Here is a 12,837-nt window from a genome sequence, read left to right on the forward strand (position 1 = left end):
GACTCCCATTGTGCTCTTTGTTCATAACTTCTTCCTCCAAAGCCTCCCCTATGGGCTCTATTGTCTTTTCCTCTACCTCTGCCCCAATTGGTGCCTGAGTCATGTCTTCTTTTCAGTTTTTCTTCCACCTTAAGGGCAAGTTGATAGGTTGATGAACTGTCTTTGGGCTCATTAGACTAATTTCTTCTTGGATGTTCCACCGTAGACCATTTAGGTACCTAGCAAACTTGAGACTCTCTTCTTCCACTGTATGAGATCTAAGGCTAAGTTTGTGAAACACTATTGACATCAAGGTCTTTTTGCCTTAAGTTTTGTCTCTTCCTATGAATTTGCACTTCATAGTCATAAGGGAAATAGACTTCTTTGATTTTGACTAACATCCCTTTCCAAGAAGAGATGGGTGCCTTGCCCATTTTCTTCCTCTCATCTTGCACAAATTTCCACCATGTGAGAGAAGCTCCTCTCATCCTTGGCTTGGCTACTTTGACTCTTTGGGCTTCAGTTATGCCTTCACATTCAAAATGGTTCTCCATGCCTTTTATCCTTTCTAGGATCACTTCTGCTTCCATCTTACCAGTGAACAATGACAATCCTTCTAGTTATTTACCACTTAAGGCCTTCAATGCCTTCAAGAAAGGTTCTTGTTCTAGGACAGGGTTAGGTTCGGGTACTTTTTCAATCTCTGACACTTCTTTACCCTTCCCTTCTGCTCCTTCAACCTTTACCAACACTTCATCTGCCTTGGTTTCAATCTCACCAAGCTTACTCTCCAATTCAATCAACTTCTCCTTCAGGAGTCTATTCTTTTCCTCCTGATCATCCAGTTTCTTTTCCAACTCTGCATTGGTCACCATGTTGTTGTCTCCTATAGATTCCACTGAGGACTTCTACTCACCTAGCCCAAATCTTATAGGCTCTAATACCAATTTGATGAGGTTCACCTAGCTGGTGTTGCTCAATTCCACCAACTCTTCATGCCTAGCTATGCTCTAAGACCTCTAAGTCCTTCTAAATCTCTTCTAGGGCTTGCTTCTTGTCAATTTCAAGGTGTTTTCTTCAAGTGTTTTCACTAGGAACCCTACCAATTCACAATGTTTCCTATGTGCTCATTATGGCTGTCTTGGCTTCAACTTGTCAAATTGATCTCCTACTATTGTGAGTTGATGCAGAGGTGTGGAGGTGGCTTCTAACATGATTTTAATACCTTTTGTGTCCAATTGAGGTTTGCTTTCATTTCCTTCCTTACCGCTTTCACTATTTTGCCTAGAAAATGGCTACAAGGAATGAGCTCCAATTAGGCCTCCAAAATCCGGTTTTCTAGGGCTTGGAGGAAAATGGTCCAAAAGACCCTGCAACAAGGTTTGTTATTCTTTAATGGTACACCTATCCCCAAGAGATTTAGGTGGTTTTGGCTTCTCAACCCATCGTACAATGCCCTAACCCCAAAATGAGGGTTTTGAAGGGTTTCTAGGCCTCCCATCCGACAGTGACTGGTCTAGTTTAGAAAATGAGCATCAAATGGTTTTGTCAAGGCTTCCCCTTGCATAGGCAACTCTGTATGAACTTTATGGACCCCTCCAAAAGGTTAGTTTGTGGTATTGCATCCATCGCTGCACTTTACACTGCAAATTCACCCTGTCTCCTCTAGCCGGGTTGCTCCTAGACTCGCCTAGAACAAGGTGACAGTCTCATCAAACTTCATCTCCAACACTTGTCCCTGCATATGTACATTGTACAAGTGGTTGCCTTCCATGTCCCAACAGGACGTGATGGTAGAACGAAGGGAATTCATGGAGCAACCATTTTACTTAAAAATGCTATTTACAAGCCAAAACTGGTTGTTTGCAAACAAAACCAAGAAAACACTAATACAACTTAACTACAAAGCTTGAAATGAAACTAACAACTCTGAAACACACCAAAGAAACTCAATCCATTACTGGATCAATGATTTCAATCCATTTGTATTCACAATATAAGCAAAATAAGCCAAAAAAATGATGTCAAACAGTCTGAAAATGAGTAGTTTCAGATTGTTGAACTTACAAAAAAAGACTCCAACCTCGGTAACCATGCAAGAGAAGGTTGTATAGTCTTTCCCACGTGTGGAGGCATTCTAGGGTTTCGAGATATCCCTAACTCCATCGCTAAGCAATTTAGGACAAAAATTGTCATGACAACTTTCAAAACTTGTCATGACAACTATTTGTAACTTTGCACTTTTTTCCTTTTCAACCTATGAAACCTATTCTAAGTCATTTCTCGCGACTTTTAAATCATTTCTAAGACTATTTTAACCCTCCCTAATGCTTATACCAAGTTTTGACACTTTTGACCATCAAGAAGGTCAATTACCTACTCAAACCACTACTTATGCACAAAATACAAACCTAAGAAGAACTAACTCAATCTAGGCCTACATTTTACTCATCACCCTCACTCTTGGACCCTCCTAGAGTCCTTATTGAGCATCTGACTTGGCTAAGGTTAGTACAAGCCAAAATTGAGAAAAACTAATAGCCTAAGTCCTAGGTGCTCCTGCACCAAGTGGTCCATGAAAGGATGATTGTCCTAAGCGTTTGTGGTTGCCACAGTAAGACAATGTTGCTACAATAGCTTTCCATATATCCTTTGGGGTGGATGGCGGGGTAAAGAACAATGATTTGGCAATGAAGAGGATTCTCCATAGAGTTGTCATGAAGACCCTTGGTTGGTGAATACTTATGGATCAATGGGAGTTGTGTTTATGGACAGTTTGGAGTCCTAATAGAAGATAGGCTTGTGTGAGTGGGGTTTTGAGGGTTTGGTGTGATCTAGGGGTTGGAGAGTCTCAAGTTGGCCTTGGGAAAGTCAAATAAGACTAGACTAATGTATGTCAATGGTTGGACAAGGGTTGAGAAGCATGAGTTCACTTTTGGGGTATGGGAGCCTTATGCGTACCTATTAGCTTTGTGAGGGTTCTTGGGAGTTTGTGGAGAGTTGTCACATTGTTTGAATTGGTGAGTTGGGAGAGAGATCTCCATAGTTTGTTGTGTATGCTGGATGCTCTGCATCATTATCCAAGTATAACAATTGTCTATTTGGCAATTGTCAAATAAACAAATATTATGCTTAAATAACTTCCTATACCCAATATTGAAAACAACTAACATATTCATCTCTTGGCTCAAATCTCTTTAACATTTTCTTATAGTTAGAAGATATCTCTCTCTTACACATAGTAGTAATAAAATCCCCAACATTTTCTCAAATAGTTGATAAAAAATTGTTATTTAACCACTTAAGTTGTTTTCTACCAAACCTTGTTATTGGTTGCAATCATCAACTTTCATACTAAAATTTACATGTAGACCAAGTTATCTTTCCCACTATAGCATGCACAATATAAAAAGTCGTGCCCTTATTAATACTTTTCTTTCAAACCTAGACAATAAATTACGTACAATTTATCAAAGTATAATTATTTCCACATATCAATAATTCCAATACATTACTTGATAATATGATCAAATCCTCCCTATTTTAATGCCACCATCTCTCTTAGTTTTGTGATTTATATTTTGAACAACTATAGCTAATACATATTTCTTAAAAGCAAAAACCCATACCCTTTTATCCAATAAAGCAACATATACCACTATATATTTATTCACATTGATCCTAGAAATGGAAAGTTAATAGTCTTTTCTTTCCAAGGCTCTAACTTCCTTCTTAACTCACTCAACCCTATCCATCATTCTTAATTTGGACGATTCATCTAATTACTTGTGTTCACACTTCTGGTTACCATTAAAGTAATGTTCGGTTACCCTTATGCATATCTGATGACCAATAAAGACTGTTGTGTAGAGTCCATCAATTGTTAATTCTCACCATTATGATGCTTACATTAATGATATTTAAATATTATAGTGGAAATTTAATATTTAATGATGAAATATGTCTTATATATATTCGATTTAATGAGATTTGAATGATTTGAGTATGCGAGTCATTTTGGGGATTTAATTGATATTTAATTTAAGTTGATTTTATTAAATTGTTTTATTCCTCACTCAAAAAGTGAGTTTATATTTGTTAATTGAGTTCATTTTTAAACACTTAAGTCAATTCTTCATTCTTGAGCTTTCAAAAATATCTATACCTTGAATTTGAATTGTTCATTTAGGGATATTCCTTTAATGGAATTTTGTGGTTAGATGCTTGAAAGAATTGTGTTGGCAAATGCTATTGGCTGTCTGAATGATTCACCTTCTTTCTATGTATGTGGCTTGTGTTCTCAATTTGAAGTTTTGATTAAAATTGAGGTACAAACTCAATTTACTCCCTAGATTTCCAATTAAAAGCTTATAGGTTGTTGCAATTGGTTTGTAGGATGAATTTAAGCATTCTTCCAATTAGAATGTTTTCATTTGGATGATTGTATGATTTGTTTGAATCGTACGATTGAAAAAGTTGAAAACATGTTTTTGTGAAAGGAAATGCTGCCCAAATTTGTTTGAATGAATGAAAATGGGATTTTATTTTGGAATTGTGTTTTGATGCGTATTCCCTCAAATGGGTCTCTTTTTGTTTTTGAAATTTGTGTTTTTGGAGGGCCATCAATGGTGGATGGCCTCTTGGATTGGTTTTTGGTCCAAATTGACTTTTGATAAAAAGTGGAATTTGAGTGTTTTGAAATGAAATTATAATGTGGCATGATAGATTTATATATGTAAATTTTATTATAGGATCGTTTGAGATCTGTTCTCTTGGAGTTTGGGCCATTTGGGCAATTGGGTATATTTGATAATTTTGGGCTCAAATTGATGTAAGAACTTGATGTTGTAAATTGATATTTTATCACTAGTTTCATATTTTGGATTTCATTGCGCCTTGGGTGGTTAGTAGAGTCAATGATGGGAGTGGCTCTCAACGCTTACCTGGCCAAATGTGGTGCACAGTCAATCACGTTGAGAGTTTCTTAATCAAGTGATAACATTAATTAAAACTTGGGATGGGTTAAACATTAAATAAGATAATTGGTGCCCCAAACTTGCATTGAGCGCTAGTACGAGGCTAAGGAAGTCTTGGGAAGGCATGCCTGCACATGGAGCAGTTGGATTTATCCGAATAGACATGCCCACTTATGTAGCGTCGAGACTTGCATGATTTTCATTTTCGTTCAAATGAAAGAATGCTCAGTTCCACGTGAGCTATTCCTTCGAGCTATGCAATGACACTCCTTTCTCTTGTTCTCTATGTACCTAACCCTATAGATATTAGTAGCACCTAGAAGATGATATGTTTTCCATGTTGATAGTGCTTCTTATGGATTCATGTGATTGCCTTATATGTTGGCCATTTGGCCTTACATCATTTTCGTGATTGGTGGACAAGATGGTTCCTACTTGACGATTTGATGTGGTCCTTCTTGTTAAATACATCATTATTTTGCACATGAGATTGATTGCTTTGAGCTTATGTCTCTACCTTCTTTTATCTTGATGTGGCATTATGAGTCTTATTTGGTTGATATGTTCATGTTGAGTGTATGCTCCATGTTTGCTCTTGTATGAGCCTATTACTCCCCTTGCATGCTTTGTATGACTACCTGGGTCATGTGACTATCTCCGGGAGAATGGCGGAGTGGATCTAAGGGTTTCCACATGGTTGGGTGGCGTTGCAAACCACTGTTGGGGACCAATGGACTTGGATCGTGATTGGCTTGCAATGATCTACCACCATCCTCAACACTTGTTCCTTCCCATCCTATCTTTCTTGTTAGATTGTAATCATGTGTATATTGTATGAAGTATTGTAAACATTGAATATTTATGCATTGGACTCTCCAAGAGGAGATGGATGTATTTGTAATATATTTTATTGGATTTGGTATCCTCAAGTGCTTTGATGTTGGAGTCAGACATGACTTATGTTCTTGTACATTATTCATTCCATCATGTTGTATGGATATGTTGTAGGAACATTTCTATTGGAGATCTAAAATGAATTTAGATGTAATTTGAGTAGTCTTGGAGGTTGATTTAGTCATCTACTCTTGTGATCATGAGTTTTGATTGATTTAGTATAGTTGCGAGCTTGTTGGAGACATTCCAGGTTTGATTGGGACCACTTGTGAGGGTGTCCCAAGGTGCCTCAACCTTGTCTCTTGCTAGTATGGATATCCATGTAGTGTGGAGTTGGTTTTGGGAAGTTATGGGTGAAGTGAGTGGGTTTTGGGATCACCCGATTCTCAACTAGTCTTGTAGGTGTCATTCGGTGACCGAAAGACAGTTCTTGTCCCATTTTCTCATCTTCTTTCCCAATTATCTCAATTTGAGGGTCGTATGGGTAAAATTGACTTCACCAAAGGGTTCAGGGTGATTAGGACATCAAATTGTCCAATCAAGAAGCTCACTTGTCTGGACAAATGCACGTCTCATAGGACGACAACATGAGCTCACCAGTCTTTGACACACTAGTGTGTCCTTGGGACACTAGCGTGCCACATTGGCGTCCACTTAACACACGTGTCCTATTGGGTGGCTTAGGTTAGGTATGAGAGCCAATGTTCAACCACTTAGTTTGAGAATGATTCTGAGCGCTAAGGGTGTCAGTTTGAGCTCATTTTGGATGTGTTGCGAAGGTAGCGATGCTAGGAAACCCTAATAAGTGGTTTTGGTAGGTAATGAGTGTGTTTAAATGGTATTGAGGGTGTCCATTTGTGACTAGGGTTTTGCTAGAGCTCACTCATGAGTGACACCTAAGAACTAATAGGTGGTCCTATTTGTTGATTCAAGCCTTGTGACTTTGGGGGTGGTCTTGTGACTTGATACGGAAGCACAATTAACCTTTTTGGCTAAGAGCCAAGGATTGAGGGGTATCCATTCCGCCAAATTTGCCTGGGACATGATCCCAACCTCGTCCCTTTTTGATGTCGAAGCCTTGCACTCAACAAGACTTGATCCTTGGTGGGCTCATTAAGAACCTTTCAACTTTATCGGCAAACCAAGGGCCCATTGACATATGATGATATTTCACATTCTACAACCACTTATTTATCAAGCCCTTTTTGACAATTTACAAAGGTTGGGTTACATACCAAAATAATAGCTAACTCCTTTATTAAATAATGGATAATTTTTGCTTTGAGGGCCCTACGCCCAATAGCCCTTGCTAGGGGTGTTGCCTCTAGAACTTATATTGTGGTCTCCACCCCCAAGGCTTTGTCGGAGGGGGTAGTCCCCCAAGCCTTGCAAGAGGGGTTTTGCCCCCTTGCATTCCCTCGTAATTGATTTTAGGGGAAATGTGGTTCACAAAGTCACCAAAATTTAAGCTCAACATCATCAATTGCCACATACCAACAAAGTTGAGTAGTGAAATTCTTGCATGTAGGGTTGCATCATATTTAGGGATATGTAGGATCTTGTGCAAGGCTCATGCCATGCTTTATATTTAGGAGTTGTTTTCATTATTTATCAAATTATATGATGTCAACATGACCAATTGCCATATCCCAACAGAGTTCTGAGTAGTGAAATTAATGCATGTAGGGTTGCATCATATTTAGGGATATGTAGGACCTTGTGGAAGGCTCATGCCATGCTTTATGTTTAAGAGTTGTTTTCATAATTTATCAAATTATATGATGTTTTATTGAGAATCAATTGCATACTTTTGCTTAAATTTGTATCCACCCATGTTTCATGAGGAATGGTTCATAAGAACCCACTTCTCATGAGCATGAATAACCCACTTAGCATTCATTACATCTAGGTGATGTTCATAAGGAGTGATCATCAAGACTTCCAAGAGGTCACCCATCTCAATACTACTTTGATTCAAGCTCACATAATTGTAGAGTTTCCCCAAGATTAAACCCACATTACTACTACCCCATTTGCAAAACCATTAGCAAATGTTTTGCCTTAAAAAAGTTCCCTAGCTCATTGACAATGTATTGTATTATAAAATGATGATGTATATTTATAATTCTCAAACAATAGCAATAAAAACTTGCCTTTGATGCAAACTTGAGCACAAATTTTTCATTTGATTTCTTAGCTCTCAATAAAAAATTTCATTACAATAAAGCGATAAAAACCTAGAATAAATAATTCAACAATAACTTAAAGCACATTGAATTATAAAAATATTAGATCCTTTAAAATCACAATTGATTTCTCTTTAAATATAACAAAACGCTACACATCAAAATATGATCCATGAAATAAAAATCCAAAATATAAAAAATTAAACTATAATTTTAAACCACATTGAGTTACAAAATACTAGATCCTTCAAAAATCACAAGGGATTTCTCTTTAAATATACAAAAAGCCACACATCAAATGATCCATAATAAGTATAGATCTCAAGATGACATTTTAGGAGTGTCCTTTAAAACCATGATATTTTTATACTCCAAATAAATGGATTACACATATATTCATATATTTGTTTATATATAGTGGATTACAATGTTATAAGTGGGCCTACATTTAAATCAAAGGTTGCACTCAGCTAAACTGCCATGGGATTCAACCTGTCAAAGTCACCAAAGGATTGACCTTTGAACCAATTGCAGCTCCAAGAAAGAAATTTAAACATTCTTGAATGACAGTCCAAGAACATACACCATTGTCCATGCCAGTTCTACTTGACCAATTGAACTATACAACCTTTAAATATAGAACATTATTAAATTTAAATTGTTATAATTTACTCAGTCTACACACATCTACCTCACCCACACAATAACTCCAATTAAACTTAAACACTACACTTTGACTCACTGAAACCCTAACCCTAACAGAACTTCAGATCTAGGCTTCGGCCCTGAGAAGGCCATTACAGTCAAGCCCGCAGCCACAGTGGGGACATTCAATAAAATTATCAACAGGAAAGGAAGCCGAAACAACTCCTACAGAGAATTCCAAACTATCCCCCTCGCGAACAATTCCATCAATGGTGAGCCAGAAGAACAATACCTTAACGCTGACGCCCTTCAAATCCTTCAGAGATCCCGTCGAAAGGTGCCCCGTGATGCGCTCTTTGTATTTCAGACTGTAACCCGATTCCAGGCTGAAGCTGCAAGAACCCTCAAAATAAATCTCGAAGCTTCCGTCCTCATTTAGGGTATAACCCTTCACACTTGTCGGCAACAGGCCCGCTGGAAATCCGTACTGTTCTAATACCGTGTAAGCCGTCAGATTTGAATCGGCTTGCGCAGAACAATATAGAATACAGCTGCAGAATACTAATGCAATGAGCGCAGGGATTTTAGCGGATGCCATGACCTGGAGCTTCTAACTCTAGCCCTAAATTTAACGAATTGGGGAAACAGGGGGTCTTCAGGTTTAACAAGACTGTAGCTTGTGCGTGAAGGAATGCAGGTTGGAAAGTCAACAATGGAGACAAGTAGTTGTATTGGAAGGTACCACGTGAAAGGCGTAAAAGCTTGGTAACCTTGGTGGATCAGAAATTTGTAATCGGGTACCATAAATTTTGTTTTTTAGGGATTGATTTGTTTGAGGGATATGGGTCAATTCTATGAAGGATTTAGGTCACACCTTTCGAGTTTAAGGGAAATTCATGATTTGTTCACTTAATGTGAGTAATTAACCTTAAAAAAGTAAAGGTGAGAGGTTTGTCTTTTTAATAAAAAACAAGAGATATTATGGGATGTTATCTAGTTAGGTAATGCCATTATATTTGGCTTTTTGTGATTTATGGCGGTTCTTAAGTTTCTAGGAGTATAAGTGCAAAATAATAGAAAAAAATTTAAAACTAGAAATGCATCTCAATATTTGTGGGATATCTCAACCACTACTTAGTCATAAAACTAATTATAACAAAGGATGAATTATAGCGAATAGTGAAAATATCACACATATCAACTTGCTGAAACAAAAATACACTTAAAAGATATTATCCTTAATGCATCAAAGTGTGTCCAACACATATAGTAATAAGAAATAAACTAATATGAGTGAGAAAAAAGGAGGATTTGTAGCCCCTTCAAGATAATTATGTTAGATTGAACTTTGATGAATCATCTCAAGGCAACTTGGGTATGTAGGATCTAGCTTTGTTTAAAAATTCTAAATATGATTTTGTATGTGAGGATCCTTCTTTCTTGACATCAAAACTAATAATGAGATAGAGTGGGAAGCAATAGTAGTAGGGATGGTAATGGTCTATTCAAAATAGATAGGAAATATTTATAGTTGAAAGTGACTATATTATAAACATCTTATTTAGAAGGAATTTGCTCCAATTAGAGATTGAGGCATTATGAGGAAGAGACTTTCAATGGGGTCAAATTACTCTAATGTTAAATTTCAATACTACCTAAGGAAGATGAATTAATATAGAGAGGAAATAAGATGAAAATACTTGATAATAAGAAGCCAATTTGAGGGCAACCTTCAAAAGTATTCAATAAGAATAAAATTCATGATATGATGATAGTAAATTGGCCATGAACTCTTATACATACCATTCTTATGCCATAGAGATCACACATGTTGATCTACCTGTATATATAAAACTATATAAATTATCATATAACTTAATCAAAAAATATTCTAGTCACAAGTCAGCTATTCATATCCCTATGTACTTTAGAGGTTAGAAGTGTAGTGTGCTCCTCCCCCAACTTTATCCTCAATGTTGATGATCCCTTGATACTTCTATACAATTGCTTCATCTTACCACATCACATCTTCATTGGCTAGATTCTTGCTCAAATAGTATGCTATTGTCCTTGTTTGCAGCTCTTAATGTATGTTTGAAAGATTCCCTCAAGTTACAAAATGATCCCACCATCACAAAAGCTCTAGTAACTTAGTAGTATATTTATCTAAGGTATTGCATATAATCACAAAAAAATTATAGAATAAATAGATAAATAAACCAAGAAAAATTTAAAAGTTGTTTTGTTTTAAAATATTCACTTATCAAACACTATGTAAGTGTCCTTGTATGCAACCTCTTAGTGCCCTCAAGTTCCAAAATGATTCTACCCTCATAAAGCTTAGGTAACTTTGTGTAGTAGATTGAAATTCTGTCCAATAACTTTCAAGAAAGAGACATGTAAGAAAAGTTATTCTTTAAGTATTATGAGTGCGCATATATTTAAATCAAAAGTTGTTCTTGCTAAAGCTACCAATAGCTGCCATGAGAAAAAAATTCGATTGGACAAAATTACCAAGTGATTGACCTCGAACAAATTTCAAATTCAAAGAATCTAAAATTTGATAAATGACATAACTCAAGGAACCATCACCCTCACCAATTTTACGTAACCAATTAAACTACAAGCCTCCAACTAAAATCATTAATTAATCTAATAAAAATATAATAAAATATTCACAAATAGATTACTCTTTCTCAAACACATCTGCCTTGCCCACATAATAACTCCAACTAAATTTAAACTAAACAATACACCTAACTCACTGAAACCCTAACCCTAACAGAACTTCAGATCTAGGCTTCGGCCCTGAGAATGGCATTACAGTCAAACCCGCAGCCACACTGGGGAGATTCAATAAAATTATCAACAGGAAAGGAAGCCGAAGCAACTCCGACAGAGAACTCCAAATTATCCCCCTCGCGAACAATTCCATCAATGGTGAGCCAGAAGAACATTACCTTAACACTGACGCCCTTCAAATCCTTCAGAGATCCCGTCGAAATGTGCCCTGTGATGCGGTCTCTGTATTTCAGACTGTAACCCGATTCCAGGCTGAAGCTGCAAGAACCCTCAAAATAAATCTCGAAGCTTCCGTCCTCATTCAAGCTGTAACTTTTCACATTTGTCGGCAAAAGACCCGGTGGAAATCCGTACTGTTCCAGTACCGTGTAAGCCGTCAGATTCGAATCGCCTTGCGCAGAACAATATAGCACACAGCTGCAGAATACTAATGCAAAAACCGCAGGGATTTTAGCTGATGCCATGGCCTGCAGCTTCTAACGAATTGGGGAAATAGGGGGATTTCAGGGTTAACAAAGACTTTTGCTTCTGCAAGTAATATAGGTTGGATGGTCAACAATGGAAACAAGTGATTTGTTCTCGTTATGTCAATAATTAATAAAAAGTATAAGATGTTTATTCTTCTAATAAAAAAATATATTTTGGGGATATCATGTAGTTAGGTAATGCCATTATATTTGTTTTGGGTGATCTATGGTGGTTCATAAATTTTTAGGATTATCAATGTCAAACAGTAGAAAATTATTTAAGATTAGAAATGAGTTCTAATATTTATGGGCTATCTTAAAAATAATTATAACAAAAGATGAATTATAGAGAAGTGTGGGAATATGACACAAACGACGAGCAGAGAGTGAATAGTGAGGAACGCGAAGGTTTCAAACCTTAAGGTTTTGCAACATCGTTTCAATTTCGAGCATTAATATCCTTTGCCATGACCTATCCCAAGGTCCCATAGGCTGCTTAGCCTGTGGATTTTGAAGGCCACTGGCTTAATCCCAAGGCAACATTGATAAAGAAAAAGGCAAGGGAGTGTGGAGCCCTCGAAAGCGACAAATCTAAAGGAATCGACAATCTTGATGTAGACCTTTTAGATGCCCAACTGGAGATTCTCGAGAAAGGCATTCCTAGGGCATCACCCCAATTTGAGAGCAAGTCTGATGAAAATGCCCAAATTTTGACTCACTCCACTCTTCCCAGCGGCAATGCTTCAGGGTTGGATTATAGAATCTTTTAGGGGACTTGGTAGGGGTTATGTGGCTTGTACCTTTGTAGACCCAGAACATGCCTGTATCGTCCTTCAATATGGTTCATGGATAATTTGTGGACAGACCTGTTCTGTCCAAGCTTGGGAC

At 37.1% G+C, this 12,837-nt stretch overlaps 2 protein-coding genes across 2 annotated transcripts; both read right to left on the minus strand.

The window, feature by feature from the left end:
* Window positions 1-8,376: 8,376 nt before the first annotated feature.
* LOC131044657 (uncharacterized) lies at window positions 8,377-9,487 on the minus strand. Its single transcript, XM_057978026.2, has one exon. It carries the CDS (start codon window positions 9,276-9,278, stop codon window positions 8,808-8,810), a length of 471 nt encoding a protein of 156 aa, XP_057834009.1. The 5' UTR covers window positions 9,279-9,487; the 3' UTR covers window positions 8,377-8,807.
* A 1,808-nt stretch (window positions 9,488-11,295) lies between these two features.
* LOC131044658 (uncharacterized) lies at window positions 11,296-12,066 on the minus strand. The gene has a single exon (XM_057978027.2). The coding sequence runs from the start codon at window positions 11,944-11,946 to the stop codon at window positions 11,476-11,478; it is 471 nt and encodes a 156-aa protein (XP_057834010.2). The 5' UTR covers window positions 11,947-12,066; the 3' UTR covers window positions 11,296-11,475.
* Window positions 12,067-12,837: the final 771 nt, after the last annotated feature.

This window comes from Cryptomeria japonica, chromosome 2, assembly GCF_030272615.1.
Source record: "Cryptomeria japonica chromosome 2, Sugi_1.0, whole genome shotgun sequence".
NCBI lineage: Eukaryota > Viridiplantae > Streptophyta > Pinopsida > Cupressales > Cupressaceae > Cryptomeria > Cryptomeria japonica.